Source organism: Miniopterus schreibersii (genome assembly GCF_964146895.1).
Source record: "Miniopterus schreibersii genome assembly, chromosome: 17".
In the NCBI taxonomy this organism is placed as follows: domain Eukaryota; kingdom Metazoa; phylum Chordata; class Mammalia; order Chiroptera; family Miniopteridae; genus Miniopterus; species Miniopterus schreibersii.
This window is the reverse complement of record NC_138117.1, coordinates 39,844,878-39,863,787: the sequence shown is the minus strand read 5'-3', so window position 1 is coordinate 39,863,787 and position 18,910 is coordinate 39,844,878. Positions and strand designations below refer to the sequence as shown.

The 18,910-nt window shown below is 53.1% G+C and overlaps 1 protein-coding gene across 5 annotated transcripts in view; it reads right to left on the bottom strand.

The window, feature by feature from the left end:
• Positions 1-12,961, bottom strand: part of KHDRBS3 (KH RNA binding domain containing, signal transduction associated 3) — a 136,138-nt gene extending 123,177 nt beyond the window's left edge. For all 5 annotated transcript variants that reach the window (XR_013997407.1, XR_013997408.1, XR_013997409.1 and 2 more), the window contains exon 1: positions 12,810-12,961. Coding sequence is in view for 2 of the 5 variants with exons in the window: in XM_081116289.1 (XP_080972415.1) it covers positions 12,810-12,897 (88 nt within the window). In the remaining 3 variants the exon portion in view is untranslated. The remainder of the gene's footprint in view (positions 1-12,809) is intronic.
• Between the last annotated feature and the right edge of the window lie 5,949 nt (positions 12,962-18,910).

The following is an 18,910-nucleotide window of genomic DNA, read 5'->3' as shown; positions in this document are numbered from 1 at the left end:
TCCCTGAGCTCTTCCTCCAAAGTCTTATCAGCTTAGGGTTCCAGAAGCCCCGGATACCCTATTTTCCTCAAGCATCACAAGCAGTGATAAATGTTAAGATTTCTACTGAAAAGAAATGCATCACAAAAAAACAGATTTTAAAATAAACATTTTAAGAGTAATTTACACTGAGGGAATCACATGCCCTTGATGAAGTTAGTTCCCTTAAGTAATGAGGGACACAACTGGGGTTCCTTTCCTTTCCCCAAGCCTTCAGTGCTGATGTAGCCACAAGGATTCTTTCCTTTGGGCTTTCTGTCTCAATTCGGCACTCTCCCGGGAGGGGGGGGCCCTCATACTTGACCACGGCTTCAAATACAAGGCAATGTATTTTTAGTGAAAGCAGATATCTAGAAATAGCACTTGGAACTTGGAACTGTATCATTCAAAAACTTTCACCCTGTACTGTCCAGCATCCCAATGATCTTTCTGAAACACATAGCTGACCACACCATTCTCCTGCACTGTGACCTTCGGCTGCGCCCCAGAACCTTAAAATATATTCATGCTCCTCGGCCCCCATAGGCCCTGCATGCCCTAGGCCCTGCCTACCCTTCCAGCCCCATGTGTCAGTCCAGTCCTGCTTTTACCTTATATTCAGACAGACTGATAGAAGGTGCTTTCACTTACTCATTCAACAAACACTGAGTGCCTACTGTGTGTCAGGCACCATTCTGGAGACAGGAGATCCAGCAGGGAAGGAAAGCCCAGGTCTCCACAGCCTGCAGTCTGGTTATAGACAGTCTCAGATATGTCACTGAATCTTCCCAGTAAGTCTGGAAGGTTGGTGGTATCGTGCCTGTTTTAACAAACTGAGAGCACGGGAGTTCAGAGGTGAAGGTGTGCACCCAGATCCAAATATTCTTCAACAGCAGAGGGAGACTTCCCATCAGTCCAAGTCCCAGACCCTAGGCCCGTGCCCACGTGGCCAGGGCGCACATGCCTGGTCCCCCTGCCTAAGAGACGGTGAGTCTCTCTTCACAATCAGTAGCCAGTGACTCAGGTAAAAGAGAAACACCCCTTTTCAATCTTCCTGCACCAAGGCACCCTTAGGGAACGAATGCACTGCCCTGATCCACAGAGAAGAAACTGAGACGGACCCACTCCACTAGACAAGCACGTCCTGCCCCCTCCCAGGCTCAGTGCTGGGCACCATGGAAGAAATCAAGAAGTCAGCTTTCCTGACTGTAAGGAACTTGGATTCCAGAGGGGAGATATAACTCCCAACAAGTCTGAGTGTGATACATGCAATGATGGATGCAAGGGGAGGGGCTGTGGGTGCTGGGAACACAGAGGGAGGGGACAGGCCACTCATCGCACCCGTCATGCCAGACAGAGCCGGGCAGCCTGCAGAGGCGTCCTCGGTTTACTATGGGGAAAGAGACTCTGGGAAGTCACCTGGCTCATGTCACAGCACAGGTCTGTCTCACTCGGCAGCCAGGGGTGTCTCTGTGACTGCACCAGGAGTCACACACAGGTCCCCCCTTCCTGGGATGAAGCAGAGCTCCGACCCGGGGCCATGGTACCCTGAGCACTTGTCTTTATTACAGCCCTTACCGCTCTGCATTATAAATGCCTTTTAATTTGGCTGTTTCCCCACTGGGTTGAGCACTCCTTAAGCAGGAATAAAGAATCAGCCAGCTCGCTGGCCTGGCACTGGCCTAGCCCAGGACTGTGAGCCTTCCTGACGGGGGACTGAACCCCCTGCAGGCCAGCGGGAAAGACGCGAGGGACACACCCGCCCGGCCTCCTCCCGCGGCTGCCCAGGGCAGGCTGGAGGGTGAATCCTGGAACCCAGGCTCTCAGAGCCTTTAGTCCGACGCGCACATTTCACTTCCTGCGCCACCTGACTCCCGAGCCCTTTTTGAGATGCGACCCGGAGCCCGAACAGGACCGGGAGCCAACAGTGCACGCAGTTTTCTCAAAAAACCCTTCAACAGTACACCGCGCTATCGCCGCTGTGCGGGATGCGGGCTCCAGGAGGAAAGCAGGAGCCTGGCCGGCTGGACTCAGGAGGCAACTACCTTGCGAGAACCTTCAACCTTCTCATGACCGTTTACTAGGTGAAGAAACTGAAGCTCACAGGCCGTGTTACTACCAAAGCGACACGCCGACCTGTCCACGGGAGGAGTAGACGAAAGCAGGCAGAGTGCAATCAACTGTTAGGTGACGCGACGTCTCTTCCACGGCCCTGTTCGTCTGAGTCACTGTAGACCAAGGGCGGGCAACGTGTCAGAAGGTAAAGAAACTCCTCTCGCACTCGGCGGGTGCGGTTCCACTCAGGGCAGGCTCACGCCCGGGTGTGGGCTCCATCCCCCGTCGGGGGTGTGCAGGAAGCAGCCGATCAACGATTCTCTCATCATTGATGTTTCTCTCTCTCTCCCTCTCCCTTCCTCTCTCTGAAATCAATAAAGATATATTTAAAAATCAATAAAAATATTTTTTTTAACAAAAGGCAAAGGTTGCCATGTTATCACAACTAGAAAACACTTTCAGGAATTTTATGAAATTATTTCTTCTTGGTATTGCTTTGCATAGTGTGCATATTACGTTTTTAAAAGACTCATCTTACAAAGAAGGACTTCAACCAATCATCGAGTCACAAGAAATCAGCATCTGAAAGACCCACAGATGGGAAATGAATTGTCTGCCATAGAGACATCTACCAGTTATACCTGATCCGTTCACCCAAATGATGGCCGTGTGCCCTGCGGTGGTGGCCTCGGTCAGCAAAGATGAGGCTGGTCCCCACCCCTAGTGGCTGCAGCCACAGCCAGGTCCTGCACATGGCCCATGTCCAGACACAGTTTCATGGAAACATAGCCATGCTCATTTGTTACGTAGAACCTATGGCTGCTTTTTTTGCTACAACAGCACAGCTGAGTAGAAAGTACAGCCATAAAATATTTACTGTTTGGCCTTTCTCAGAAAAGTCTGCTGGCCCTGGACTTCGAGTTCACACAGAAACAATGGCCACACACCACAGACACATGGCCATTTCCCAGCTGTGTTTAAAGAAAGGGTCTAGAAACAGGGACACACAGCAGCCCAGATATCAGTCTCTAAATCATTCCACACCAAACAAACCAGGGGCCCCGGAAGAAACGGAGGCTGAGAGGGGCTCAGGCATCCAAGACCACAGGCAAAGAGAGGGCAGAGCTGAAATGTGAACTCAAGCCTGGCTGACTTAAAACTGTGTCCTTAGCTCTTTTCACCAAGTCGAAAATCTTATCCCAGTATAATGTTTAGATCACTGAGGCTTGCACGCGGTAGTAAACCAAAAGTGAGAGGGGTTTTTCTAAGTATTCTGCTTCTGTTTACATTCACTGAGGACACCTAAACTGAAAACAAGGGCCGGAGGAGGCACAAGGTGGCCGGAGAAAGTCAGCCCGAAACAGTACTCCGGAGATGATGCCCTGCTTGGTAGAGAGCCAAGAGCTGGGGTGTGAAATTCAGACATAAAAGATAGCACAGGAGGAACAGAAACAAAGGTGTAATAAAATCTCATATTAGACATAACAAAAATATTCTATATGTTAAAAATGTATAGTAAAAGTAAACAAATATAAACCACATGGATATAAGAAGTAAAAAATACAGAGTATAGCGAAACAAGCATAAATCATTGTCATTTTGCCCTAATGGCAACCTAGGAGGCCGGCATTACTGCCATATACACAGAAGGGGAAACTGGCCCGGAGCACACAGCTCAACTTAGCAGTGCAGACACTCAACACACAGTAATTGAATACATAAATAAAGAGAGAGAAACCTCAGTGTAAATTTCTAGAGTGCCATGGACCCCATCCAGTTCTCAGCTCTGCTACGATTACTACAAATGGAATCATGGCTTTGTCCAAAATTTCTCGCAGGCTTTGTGCCTCGTGCTGATCAAGTCCCCGGGCCCACTCAGGTCAGCAGACAGCGGAAGGCAGGAGGGCGCAGGGATGCCCACGCCAGCCCTGGCTGCTCTCGTTCGCCCCTTACGCAAATCAACGCGTCTGACTTGCATCGGCCCATGCAGACAGCTGTCATTTTCCCGAAGGGAATAAACGGGTTGGGGCAGCCCGCAGGCTAAAGTCCGAGGATCCTAACACTTCCCCTGGAAGTTTCTCAGCTCAATGCTTTCGTAGTACTTTTTCTTGAGGGCACAGTGAGCCCTCCACTGCAGGTCGGCTGTGCGGCCCTGAGCGAGCTACATGCCCGTCCAGCCTCATCTGTGGAATGAGAACCAAGCGCCTCCCCAGGTGGGCACCAGGGCGGGAGAGGGGAGCGTGGGGACGGGCCTGGCTCCAGTGCCCAGCGCCCAGGAACGGCAGCTACGCAACCAAGACAAGTCAGCTTCCTGCAGCTGCTCCTTAGACAGCACGCCTCCTAAAACACCAGGAATAGGAGAGATTCATGTCAGCACGTGAAAATCCAGCACCGAGCAGGCTGGATGGACTGATGGAGGCTAAGGAGGGCTGGGGGGCAGCTGGGGGGCAGCTGGGGGGCAGCTGGGGGGCAGGCTGGGGAGCAGCTGGGGAGCAGCCAGGGGGCAGGCTGGGGAGCAGTCGTCCAGGAGCAGGGCGGCCGGCCACGCAGGGCGCCACCTGGTGGGAGAAGAGCAGCGAGCGCGGGGCATAAACACCGAGACACGAAGGGCAAGGAAACAGGAGCGAAGGAAAACCGGCCGCTCCGTCCCACTGTCCTCTCTCCACTGGCCCGGAACCAACAGTGACCCCAAAGGTAAGAGTTATGTCAACAGGAGAGATGGAAAAGGGTGCTCTCGCACGCTCAGGCTTTCTCACGCCAGGAACATGCCAGGAATACCTTTGAAAGTCCTTAAAAGAGCAGCAGGGGCTGGTGAACGTGGGGGAATTCCCGGCTCACCCGTGCGGGGGGCGGCATCCACGCTCGTGTAGGAGCGCCTGAGTGTCAGGCGTGTTCAAGACGCGCTCATAAACCCGGCACCGCCGCTTCCGTTGTTCATTTAAGAGTCAGGTGCTGCATCTTCAAAGAGCATCATAAAAACCCACCAGAGCTGCTGCTGACTCTGAACACGGTGTGAACGAGAGAAGCTTCCGAAACGATGGGCTTCTCCGTCAAGGTTTCCAGGACTGGAAAACCAAAATCACTCTAACCACATAAAATTACCCCAAGAAATGAAACTAGATGCTTTATGTAATAAATTACTATATTACTTTATGTCTGGAAAGTGACGCCAATACACACACATCCGTCTCAGGCCATTCTGTAAAAAGAGCAGGTAGTGTTTCTTAAGCACCTATTGTGTTAGACTCTGTACATGTCTTAAACAACCCTGCAAAGGAGGTAATAGGTCCCTAACTATACAGATGGGGAAACTGAGGCACCAAGAAATGAACTTGTACAGGGTTACTGACTGGAGAGTTGTGGCCCCCTTAATCACACAGCCCTTCCTGCACCAGCTCCTCCCTTGTGAAGTACGGCTGTTTCCCACGAAAACGCCGTCCCCAGACTTCCCACGCTGCCACCGGTCGCCAAGACCTTACCCCATTTTGCAATGCCACTGTCTGCGCCCCTCTGTGCAGTATCAGTCCGCCCTGCCCACAGGTCACCTGTCGAATACCATAATAGAGAACTGCTCACAGAAGTCAAACATGAAACCAGCCACGGTGGAAACCTCACCTCCACCTGCTGCGCACAGGTAACCTGTGCAGTGTCCTGCGGGTGGACAGACACGGACCTGAGTCCCGGCCTACCACCCAGCAGCTGTGTGACCTTAGGCACATTACGCGACCTTCCTGCCCTCGGTTTTCTTATCTATAAAATGAGGTAAAATGATTTTTTCTTTTAAAACTATTGGAAGAATTAAATGAAATAATGTACGCAAGGCATCTAACCCAGAAAAAGCTCTTGATAAACGGCAACTACTATTGTTAGCAACTGCAAGTTAAATACATTCAAACAAATCCCCTCCACAAAGCCAACATCGCTGTCAGTGGGAACATGTTCTTACATGTTTTTGACGCACTTCTTTCTTTTCTGAGCCTATTTTTAGAAGATGAGGAATTTCTAAACATACTGTAAACTGACTCTAACTCCCTGACATCACACTCTGAGTCGCTCTGTGACAACCAGAGCATTAAAATACAAAGAGCTCTGAGCCTCTAAGAGGTTCTGTCAAGAGAGGCAGACCTTTATCAGGGATTTCACTTATTCACTTTCCATACAGCAACTTTTCCTATTTCCTCCTTGACCCCTGACATATACATAATTAAAATCCCTGCCCTGAATGCTTACTCAAGACTGAAAGCATTGCTGGGGAGCACAGGAAAAAAGTGAGCCTGCCTTCTGGTAAAACACGTTTTTCAGGAACCTATTAAAAATTCATCATCACTGCCCTGACCTATGTGGCATGTGGCTCAGTCGGCTGGGCATCGGACAATGCACCAAGAGGTTGCCGGTTCAGATCCAGGTCGGAGCATATGCCCGAGTTGTGAGTTCAATCCCTGCCGCTAGGGGGCGTGCAGGAGGCAACTGATGGATGTTTCACTCTCGCATTGATGTTTCTCTCTCTTTCCATCTCCCTTCCTCTCTCTCTAAAAATCAATTTTAAAAAATCTTTAAATGACTAAGGACTTGAAATTAGCTTCCCTGGAAGTTTCCATAAATGTTCAGTTAAGGTATTAGAAAAAAATCAGGCCTGAGTTTAAGGAAAGCAATTGCAAATGATTCTTAAAAAATATCATCATCACCAATAAAAATTCATAACTGATTTCTACTATAACGAAACTTTTACTTAAAACCAAAAGGCAATGTCAAGTTCTGTCCTTTTATGTCTTTTTGCAGCAAATCTTATCAAAATGCTGCAGACTTGGTTTAAAAGTTGTTCCTGACTACTCAGGGCTGTGCACCTCGACCGGCGAGTTCCTTTCTGTTTCTGAGCCTCAGAGGCCTTGCTGGAAAAAACAGGATGAAGCCCTTACCCTGCAGATCACGTGGGGATCACCTGGCACACAATGGGCCCTGAATTGGGCAGCTGCTATAATCATTGTCCCCAATGCTAAGGAACACTCGGCTCCTAGTTTACTGTTAGAAAAGAAATGTAAACCATTCTCACTCCCCTCGGTGGGGATTGGGACAAGCCAAAGGGTGGTGTGACACCCAGTGGCACTGGCTCCGCTCCCTCCCTCGCTTCTCCGGCTTTGGGTGCCCGTGTGGCACCCGAGATGGCAGACAGCTCCTGCAGGTAAGAAGGCTTATTCGACATGTGACAGGGGCCTCCAAATTTCTGGTGTTGCTCTGTCGTGAGAAAGCCCATTAGGGGTTGGGGAAGGAGAGCTAGCTGTATGACGGGAGCTGGTTTAAGGGTTCCTCAAGAAAGAAGTAAGCAAACGTCGGATTCAAAGCAGACCCGACACCATCCTCTCATCACCTCCCAGAGAAGGGCCCCTACTGTCCACCGCAGGTAAAGAGCAGGGTGTTCCCCAGCTTGGCTCACACTGCACCTCACTTAAGACCTGTTTTCACTTGTGTCCGGGAGCCGGTCAGAGGCCTCCTTCCTCCCCCCAGCTCAGGTGCTCTAACTTCGGAAGGAGCGAAGCTGTCTCCTGCCCGCCGGACTCCAATACACTCATTCTTCTTCCTTTACGGTAATTAAGGCGGAAAGGGCGCTGGGGTGGACGCCCGAGTTGACAGGGCCGTGGACCAACCGTGGACCAAGAATGACGTCAGTGCTGAAGCCACAGACACGTGAGACAAGAATGGGCCTCCCAGAAGCTCACTCTCTCCCGGAGAAGGCGAGAGACGCCAGGAGCAGAGGAAGGGGCACCACACGGTCACGCCAGGAACAGAGGAAGGGGCGCCACATGGTCACGCCAAGAACAGAGGAAGGGGCGCCACATGGTCGGAGTGAAGTGCCGGCCGCTAGGGGAGACCAAATGGGCCGTCGGACCCACCGGGGGGTGGGAAGCGGTGGGAGGAGACACCTTAGGGTGGAAACTTGAAGGATTAAGTATAAAGACGACGCTGTGTAATTCATCTTTCAAGTCCAGCACAGGCTGGAGAGAAAAGAACACACAGCACGTGAGAGGCCAGGGTGTCACCTCCTCCTGTCATTAGCTAGCTGTCCCCTCAGTGTGACCTGGCCACCTCCGAGGGTCAGCGCGGAGTGAGGAACGAGCAATGGGCTTGGAGAGCAAAGCCTGAACCTTCGCTCGAACACTTTATAAAGTGAGAATGTCACCTCGGGTAGGTCGCTTCAGTTCTTGGCGTCTCGGTTTCTACAACTAAAAACGGGGTTAACAACCTCGACATTTCTGGGCTGTGACCGGTGCTGACGTTACAGACGTGACCAGGCACCGAGAAGTGGCTCGAAAATGTTCCGAGTCACTCAGTATTTCAAAAAGATAGCTGCATGACTAGGGAGACAGTCCTTCGGCAGTCAAGGGCGTCTACAAACTGAAAGCTCACTCTCAAGCACGCCGGGGAGCGCCGCCTTCTCCAGAGCGGACGCCGGGACTGCCCCGCCTCCGGGCCAGCGGGCCGGGTCTCCAAACCTAACGTCCAGACACCGAGACGCTGGGACTCACCATCGCTGGCCCACTCCGAATTGCTAAAGAAAATTCAGAAGTGGTTTCTCGGAAAACAAAAACAGAAAACCCTAACAAATACAATTAAAAACAAAATCACCATGTCCTCCCCCGATGCAGCTCTCACACTACTGTATGAAAGCGCCCCACCTAAATATAATTCTGCAGTTTTCATTCTCGTTTGTCTTGCATACTTTACACATCTGATGACATTCAAGCAAATTAAAAACAGTTTCCAAAAGGGGTCCTCAAGACTGAAACGTAACTGCTGGGCTTTGCTGAACAGGGATCCCCTCACATAGATCCTGCATCACACCGAGTCCTAATATTAGGCAAGTTGATGTGATCTGAATATTTATTTTAAATAACCGACCAAGAACTCTATCCATCTGGACACAAACAGACCACCTTCATCGTGACTCCTCTGCTCCACTTCCTCTTGTCACCGACCACGATATATAACCTGGCGGTGAACCAGCCACCAATCCATACATTATATCAGATAATTAAAAATACAGGGTTATGCAATCTTATTTAATGGTTACTTGGCTTGTATTGAAAACGATCTAAAGCACCGGATTAAATTATAATGCGCAGACATTTCTGAAGATGGTTTGTGTAGGAGTCAGCACATCCCCCACCTGCAAATACAATACGAAACGTGGAGCAGGTACTTTCATCTCCAATTAGCCTCCCTGGCAAGAAACTGCAACATCGACTCACCCTATAGCCCTTGCGTGTATGGGGGAAGGGGTGGCAAGCCGACTTTCTTTTACTTGGTTTTACATCCAGTAAACAGTCCCCGTTTCTTTTGGTAAAGGAACAAAAGTATTCAATATTTAGGGGGTGAGGGGAAAGAGAACCAGTTATCCTGAGAAAATAAAAATAAAAGTCAGCAACTAAGGCCCATCATAGAACACAAGCCTGGAGAAGCGTGAAAGCCGACCTATGTTAGCGCAGGGCCTCTATCTTGGTGTCCTCCCAGCTCAAGTTTTTACTTAAAGATTATTAGAAAAAATGTAATTCAGCTAAAAAGTTGATCAATGTTAACAAAACCTTAATTTCTTTAAAGTGACAGCACCTCATTTACAAACTGTTCCATTATCACAATGGGTTGGTTACTGAAGTGACAGAGTGGTCACGGGAGGGCTTCAATTCAAAAGTGCCTCTGGGCTGAGCCTTAAACTCCTCAGGGATAAACCTGCAGTGAATGTTTGCTTCTCCAAAGACCACTAGACAAATACGGAAAGAAACTTTTTTTGGAAAATCAAGATAAGTCAACTGGAAGCAAGTGTGTGAGCTATATTGATTTCTGCAGGGTTTTAAATTAACAGGGGCAAAGTGTTTTGTTCCATCTTTTTGGGGAGGCATGTGTAGCAAGAACAGTGGCCTTAAGAGACGGACACCTGAGTTCAAATTAAATCTCTCCCAGTTGCCTACAAGCTTGCGGAGCAGGGCCCTCGGCTCCCTCCCCTGGAAATGGAGACATCAATGTCAGCCTCCCAAGGGTGCAAGTGTGAGAACGGAACCCACAGCGTGTGCCTCCGAGAGCCCTGGAAATGTTAAAGGGCCACGCAAACCTGCGGTGGTGTCAGCATGTGGACGTTAACCATCAATGTGCCTACTCCATGCCACTCCACAGTAAGATGCAGAATTGCATCGCAGGCCCATCACCTCCACACAAGTTAGTGCCGGAATCCTCATCCTGCTTTCAGGATTCAGAATAACCTCGGAAAAAATAGTTTCCTTTAGAGGCAAATAGTCAAAAACAGCTAAGTAAGGATAAGCTGCTCCCCTCTAGCCAATAACAAGGTGGTCATCCGATTTAAAATCGAAGCTTCCTAACAACCATTCAAGTTCAGATTTAAGACATTTTTGGAAATGCACTTTTAATTCAGGAGTTACGTAACAGCATAATTAATATTTTAAATGGCAGGCCTCTGCATTTGGGATATCAACCTATGATTTAAGGGAAAAACCTTTTAGTCTGAAGTAACCTAAATTAACAGTAATAAGCACATATGAGCAGCTCTTTTCTTCCTTCACATAACTGTTCAGTGTGGTAAATGTACTTCTAACAAGAATTACATTTCTAATGGAAAAAGTAATCAGGTGTAACATTTAACAAAAAAGACACCAAATGGCAACATTGTCCAATATCTGTTTCGAATAACTGGAAGCCATTAGCTCTAGTAAAAGCATAGAAACCAAAAGAACTTTGAATGTATTAGCAACACAGCACTATGGCAACATGGCACAGAGAAAATAATTCTGACTTTTAAAGAACTCATTAAACTTTTAAACTGCTTCTTTGGCTGAGTACAACATAACTTTGATTCAGCTCCTCTATTCAGAAAAACTCGCCTCATTCCACAGGCCAGACACTTCTAACACCACTGATCCCACACAATGTACAATGACATTTCTTTCACAGATGACGGCCCTGCCGGCAACAGAAGACGTATGTAAACCATAAAAAGCAGGGAGCAGGAACCTCAACGCAGAGCTAACTGCTCGGAAGAGCAAGGGAATCAAACTTAAATTCCTTTCCTCTCATTTAAGAATGCAAGTCTATGACTTTTCCACAAGCCCATTTTACTAAAGAAATTAAAATCAGCCTGAAATTAAAATAACAAGGGAAAACTCTGTAAACCGATTCCTGTTCAACAATCCAAATCTGCTTAAATCCGTGGAGACAGTGAGTCTCTCAGCCACCATCAGTCGACACACACGCCACTCTAAAAAACTGGTTGCATTAGGCAAACACCGGAGGTCACTGTTTTAAAATACAGATATCTATATACAAACAGAATATGTCCGCCTCATCTTTCACTTTCAACAATGAAAGAGCCTGGGCAGCTGTGAGACCAGCAGACTGGATTTATCGAAGGAACTACAGACTCACTGCACCCTGATCCTCGCAAAAGGTAACAGATCTGACCAGACAATGCTTCTGCCGTCGCCCAGAGGAAACGCAGACCCAGGAGGAGAGAACTGCTCCGTGAAGGAAGGCTTCATTTACCTTCCATCCCAGAAGGTTCCTCGGGAAGCTGGAGGAGGGAGAAGCCAGACACTGCCGTCCTGGGTAGGCAATGCCAGCCGGGGTAGGCAATGCCGTCCGTCTGGGGTTGGCAATGCCAGCCGGGGTAGGCAATGCCAGCCGGGGTAGGCAATGCCGTCCGGGGTTGGCAATGCCGTCCGGGGTAGACAATGCCGGCCGGGGTAGGCAATGCCGTCCCTCCGGGGTAGGCACGCCTCCACTTGCCCCTGCATGGTATCCTGTGCCTCCCAGGACTGCTCACACCCTGAGCTAGCTGGAGTTGTGCTAAAAAGCCATGGGCAGCTAAGGCGCCTTGGCCAGCGTTCTGAACCCTGAGCCAGCCACCGGGAAGAGTCGCCCAGCTATTCCCAAAATGAGGGCAGACGAGCTGAGAGGGGCGCTTGTGCTGGCCTCTCCTCCCCTCCCGCCCCTCCAAGGGCCAGCCTCAAGGCTCGTCATGACTTGCTCACCCCCAGGGAGGGCAGACTGCCCCCCACCCCAGGGCTGCCAGAGCCGAGACTTGGAAGAAACACAGGGATGGGAGAGGAAACTGGGCTCTCCCAGCAGGACTGCTGGGTCCTTCTCTAAGGTGCTTGGGGTCTGCCCCCAAACCCCTCCAAGGTCCTCTAACTTCGCTAACAATCCAAGTACCTGTTCCCCTCACCTCTTCTGCATCTGATCCCCTCAAATCTTTCCATCTTCTTCTAGCTCTTTCTTCAGTTCCTTAGACAAACCAAACACACTAGCTCCCCAAGCCCCCCACACTCTCCTCTCCAATGAAATAATCCAACCCCCGCCCCAACAAAGCCCCCCAGATGTGCCCTGTCCCCCACCCGTAAGTTTCCCTTGGGTATACTCAGAGTCCCCAAGGATCGCCTTCAAGTCTCACCCTAATGCCCAGCCTTCTCCTTCCTTCCCAAGTCTCCCAAATCCGCCTCTGGGGCTTCCCCAGGTGTCCCACATCCTCCCAGGTCCCCACCCAAATGCCCCCAGGTTGCTACCTGGGCCCCTCCAGAGGTCTATTTCCAGCCAGCTCCCCAAGCCCCCCCCCATTCCTACTCAGTCCCGACCCTCCCCTGTCCCGGAGTCCCTGGTCGCCACTCCCGGCCCCCAAGGGCCCCCAAGGGCCCCCAAGGGCCCCCGCGACAGTTAAGGGCCGGCGGCGCGCGCCTCACCTTGGTTCACCAAGCGCAGGGCGTGCGTGAACGAGGGGTCCAGGGAGTCCTTCTCGGCCATCAGCTCCGGCAGGTACTTCTCCTCCATGCTCGCCGGCCGCCCGGGCCCGGGACGCGGGCTCGAGGCGGGCGGGCAGCCGCTGCCCCGCAACCCCCGGCCGCGCCCGCGCCCCGGAGGCGCGGAACCCGCGCCGGACGCGGCGGCCGAGCCCAGCCGGGCGCTCAGCCCAGCGGCGGCGGCGCGGGGCGGGCGCCGGCCGCGCAGCTCCGGTCTCGGGCGGCCGCCCGCCGAGTGCCCCGCGCCGGCGGCCGCTCCTCCCGCACGCGGGCCCGCGCTCCCGCACCGGGCTCGGGGAGCGGGCGCGGGCGGCGCGATCGGGGCGCCTGGGAGCGCGGGCAGGCGGCAGGGCGGCGCGCTCGCCGAGCCCCAGGCAGTCCGCGAGCCCGCCGGCCGCCCGCGCCCGCTCCGCCGCGACCCGCACTCCGCGCCGCGCGGCTCCCCGCCGCCGAGCGCCCGCCCCGCCCCCGGCCCCGCCCGGCCCGGCCCGCCCCCGGCCGCGCCCGCCGCGCCTGCGTGCTGCGCCCCGCCCCGCGCCCGGGCTCCTGCGGGGCCGCCGCGCCGCCGCCTCCGGGGGGCCGCTCGGGCTGCGCCGCTGGCCCGCAGGAGGGGCGTCCGGGTTCCGCTCGCTGCCCCGCACCCTCCCCCAGCCCTGGGGGCGCTGGGGTAGCCCCACGACGCTATTACAGCTTTGCCAGACGGGGAGCCCGAGAAACTGAGGCCCAGAGAGGTCAAGCGGTTGGCCCAAGGTCACCCAGCCGGCAATCCTGCGGGAGAGCTGCGGGCTCGTCGGGCCCGGGCCGGGGGGGCGCGGAGAGCGGGGCGCGGAGAGCGGGGCGCGCCCTGGGGGAGGCCCGGCCGGCCCTGCCGAGGCTCCTGGGACTCGCCTAACTTACTTCGCTTGGCTGTCCCCTCCCGTTTGCAGGAAACCATGCCGGCGCTCGGTCCGTGGGCGCAGAGCTGGGCGCCCACCCCGGGCCCTGGGTGCGCGGCCGATTACATAAAAGCACATGCCCTTCAGGGCGTCTCTGTCATCCCGAGTTGCCACCCAGTTGTCATTCTCTTTGCCCACAGCCGGCAGTGCTTGGATGCGGAGGAGGGAGCCTCGCTGGTGCCGGTCCCCTCGCGGGGAGAGTGCCCTGGATGCCCAGGGGTGCCGACGTCCTCAGTCCCTCTCTGCCCCGCCTCAACAAACCCTCCCCCAGGGCGTTTTCAGATTTCTAGAGCATGTGGAGTAACCATCCCCCAACAGGCCAAAGACTCTAGTCTGCCCTGCCCCCCCAAAAAAAACCCCACATCATGTCCTGGCCTCAATGTCACCTTCCCTGGACAGCCTTCCAAGAACCCCCCTCTGGCCCCCTGCAAAGCTTGTCACTGCTCCGTGTTCCCCCCAGGGCTGGTCAGCCCTCACTCACAGAAGGCTGTAATTCTGCTTTCATCAGACCATGGGCATCTCATAGGCAGGGCTAAGTTTTGCTTTGGGGGGAGGGTGCCCAGCACCTGGTGCATTGGGGCAGGTGTGGGGGCACCAGAAACGTTTGTTGAAAGAATAAGCCGGTGCCATGCCGCTCCTCTGGCCGGTTGCCTGGAGCTGAGTCTTCCCAAGTCCCCCAGGTCCTTAGGATGCAGCGACCACGGAGGCTGAGAGTAGGAATCAGGGAGCTCTAAGCTGCTCTGAGTCCCCACCCCCAGTACCCAACTGCCCCCACTCTCAAACACCCCACCCCTGCTCCACCCCTAGATCGGCCTGGTTCCTACCTAAGGTGCCATGTCAAAGTCCCCAATAAGGATTTTCTGTCTTTCTTTGGTTTAAACTTTCAAGAGGAGATCAAATGAGAAAGTGGAGTGTGTGGCCTCTAGGACCAGGCAGCCTGGATGTGGAATGAGGGCTCTGCTGCTCAACTAGCTGTATATCTAGGGGAAATTACCTCTTTGTGCCTCAGTTTCCTCACCTGTAAAGTGGTGATGATAATAGAACCTATTTCATAAGACAGTCATAAAGATTGAATGTGTCTACTCGTAATGAAGTCCCCCAGTCAGTCTCCAGCACATAGGACATGCTCCATGGTCTTTGGGTTTTTCCCCCACTGTGCGTCTCATCTGCAGGTCTCCTGAAACTCTCCTTCCCCTCAGCTGTAGCTCCCACCCCAGGTGATCCTTGCTGCTGGACAGTCCGAATTGCCCAGCAGACTGAGTGAAGGGCCTGGGATAAGACGGCTCTATTTCTGACCTGGGGCCTAGAGTGGGGCCACTAGGACAGCAACATGGATGGCTAACCCCCAGCTCCTCCCTGACCCTCCTGCGACCTCAACTAATTAGCCTTGTCTGAGCTTTGCAGACACATCCACAAATCCCGGGCTGTGCCAGCAGTCCAGGAGGCAGTTGGAAGGATCCATGGGGAGTGTTTTCTCCTGTAACATCAGAATCTCATGCACATACCCCGGCTTACATTCCTCCATCACAGGACTTACATTCTGGGGTTGAGTCCCTGACAGCCGCTTGCAAAGGAGAGAAGGGAGGACAATGTTCCGGACAAGGATGAGCCCCAGGAGAGGAGAGTGGGGACCAGAGGTTCAGCTGCTCCCCTCAGCACTTGGTCTTTCACCTCTCCTTCCCATTAGGACCTTCTGTCCCAGTGACAGTCCAGGCCTGGAGTATTCGTCATTTTTATTAAGCATTTACTATGTGCCAGGCAGGATGCCAGTGGCCCTGCATTCACTATTTGCAGTTCTCTCCACACCCTTAGTGAAGATACTGTTCACCACCACTTACCAATGAGGAAACCGAGGCTCAGGGCAGTCTGATACTCTGCCTAATCCCACGCTGTCAGTGAGGGACCCCAAGCCCAGACACCCTACAGCCCCCTCTCCTCCTTCCCTGTTCTGCCCTCCCAGGTAGCAGCCTGGGACACTCCTGACGCTCCGTCCCTCCCTCCCTCCCACATCTGAACAGTTGGCAGCGGGGCCTTGCGGGCAGCTGGGGGGGAGGGCTGTACACCGGGAAGCCAGCAGCAAGGGCACTCAATCTTCCGCTCTGACCCTCCTTCTCACAGAACCTTCCAAGAGGGCAGGTGCCCAGCACCGCGAGCGCCCCTGTGGGCTCCTCCGGGGAGGAAGGAGATGAATGTCTTTGTGAGATGCTCAGGAAATTGTCCCCACCCTCCAACCTGCTGAGCCACTGGCTGGGGGGGCTCCTCCTCTCCTTACTGCAGACTCTGCTGGTCATGAAAAGGCCAACCCTCTGGTCCCTCTAAAGATGAGAAAGTCAGGTTGGAGAAAGGTTGTCGTTCTCTGCAAGCAGCAGGTCTCCAACTCATGTCTTAGCATGGAGAGAGGACATACCTACTACCTCCCAGGGTGTTGCAGGGTTTAAACTGAAGGACCAAGCTCATCCTGGGCACTCAGGGGCTACGTTTACAGCATCTGGCACTCCCTCCTCTCCCTCCACCAGCATTGTGTGAGTTCCTTTCACACTTAACCCACTGGGTTCTGGGCATCTGGGGACCCTCTGACTCCCCGATGTCCTCAGAGCTTACTCTTCTCCACGGCCCGGTGCCCTCAGGGGTCGTTCACCACAATCACTCAACACTCATTCAAGTCCCTTTCTCCCAAAAGGCGGTCCCCTCACAGCGCTGCTTCCCAGCAGCCTGAGACAAATGAGTTTGTCATGTAAGACAAGCACCAAAAGATGGCACATCCTCACCTGCAAATCAGTCATTCCCGTGTCAGGGAGAAAGACACCAAGGATGTTCACTCGGATCCCCAGCCCCTGTCAGTTTCAGCAGGAAATGCACCTCAGGCCTGGAGCATGACTGTAAAGGCTTAACACGTGCGTGGAGGAGAAACTTCAGAGCGGGGCCTACACCGAGGACCAGCCGCGCTGCCAGTTCTCTTCTATTTTACTCAGCCAACCTCCCCAAACCTCCTGTGTTCAACGAAATACAGCTGGAAGGAACCACTGAGATCAGCTAGCTCACAAGTCACTCATTTTTAGAGGTGAAGAAACTTGCTCAGAACATTTAAGTGACCCAAAGGTAGTAATTAGACAACTGTGTGCGCAGGGCACGCGCGCACACGCACGCTCCACCCATGTCTAAGTATGACGAAATCGGACCTTCCGGCCCAGCCCCTCTACACCCGGAGACACCTGCCCTGTCTCTGCATCCGTGTTCTCCGCAAGTCTGTTCCCTCCTCTCACTCTTTGGTGGACGGGAATCCAGGAAGGGAGCCCTCCTGGTGCCAGCAGCTAGTGAAACCACAGATATTGCGCACGCACCCCCTCGTGGCCAAGCGTGGAAGCGCATGCCCCAAAAGTTCCCGTTGAGCCAGGCTGGTAACCACTTGGGTTGGACCTGGTCTCCCCCAAAAAGGGGATCTCAGATAGGATTTTGACTCCTTCCAGGAAAGGGGATCATGAGGTCTGATCGCAGGTAAAAGAACGAAAAAGGTAGAAGGGGAAGAAAAAGGGAAATGGGGGAGAAAATGTGAGGGAGGGAGGTAAAGATAAAGAAAGAACAAAGACATAGAAGAGAAAGAGAGAGCGAGAGAGCGAGGAAAGCTCCCAGGAGGCAGGTTTCTCTATGCGCAGCCTTCCTCCGTCTCAAAGAGAAGCACTCAGGAAAGGGGTGACGGGAAACCATTGGCGTGCCCAGGGCCCGCACGCCGGGGGAGAGGGGCCAGGGACCCCTTGGCTGGCCTGGCTTGGTAATCCTTCCGAACCCTAAATCGACCTCAGTCTCTACCTCTGAGCTTGTAAAAGGGCAGTTAACCATTGTTTTCTTCCCCTTTTATTGAGATCTGATGAGAACAATGAAGATCTGCCGAGAAAACCCTGAAAAGTGCTCTGAGTTCCCCGTCACCGAAATGGGTTTTATCATTTCCCTACACGCAGCGGCAGCCGGTCCTCTGCTTCCCAGGCTAAGGGCGATCTGCAGTGCCGGCCACCTGAGCGCTGGCTGTATTTCAAGAGCATGTCAAGTGATCACGACCTCCGGTGCTTTGCGCGATGCTGTGATGTGAACGGCACTGTTGGGATGTAAAACGTTATTGGCACAGCAGTAAGGAGATTCGCGTCCATCCCCTCACCCACCCGTTCGTGTCAGTCTGCATGGAGGCCCACACAGAACGACTCCGTCCACATCAGCCTCATGCTTGACAGCGAAGCTGCACATGTCTGAGTTTGGCAAAATGTATTTGGCCACAAAGGAAATATTCCTGCAAGTGTCAACATGACCTTTGTGTCCAAACAGCTACCCAGGGGTGACAACATTCTGAGTCCGCTGCCACAGGAAACACATCCAGGTCCCATATGAAAACAGCAGCTTGTGTTTTTCACAGAAAGGGCTGTGGAAGAATGGACATAGCATTGGGGTTGTGCACTCGTGTATGTTGAGGTGCGTAACGAAACGTTGCTTCTGCAAACAAAAGTGGCCCCGCTAAGTGTCCGTGCATTTCATTCTTTGGGTTCTGCATAACACAGCACTAGCCTTCCCACGCTCTGAGCCCTCAGCACCAGCCATCTGGATTTACACTGGGGCAAGATCTACCACCTCACAACCCTGCGCTTGCTGTTAGTGGGGGTGGGAGTGGGGTGTCAGGCCTACCCAGGCAGCCTTGATTGACCAGATCCAGCCTCAGATGGCAGCTGGCACGCAGCAGGGAGAGGTTCCGGCTTCCTCTGTCAGATCTCACTCGCCCTGCAAATCAATTCCCTCCTGGTCTTCTGAGCCACACTTGCTGGTAACAGGTCGGCGATGCTGCAAGAACTCAGATGCACAAACCATAGCGATCCGTGTGCAGCTCTATGTGCCTAGTCACCCCGAGTGTGTAATGGTGAAGCACCAGCTGAGGAGCCCAGCGCGGCCGTGGGCCTGCCTCTGATCTGCTGGGTGGTTTGGGCAAAGCGCCTCTTCTGGACTCTCCTTTCCCTCTTGTAAAATGAAGGCAGGGCCACGAACAGGTCCTTGAAGACTCTGTGAGATAAATGGATGTCCTTGGTACAGAGCCTGGCACTCGGTGGGCACAAAATAGCATAGGACGAGCTG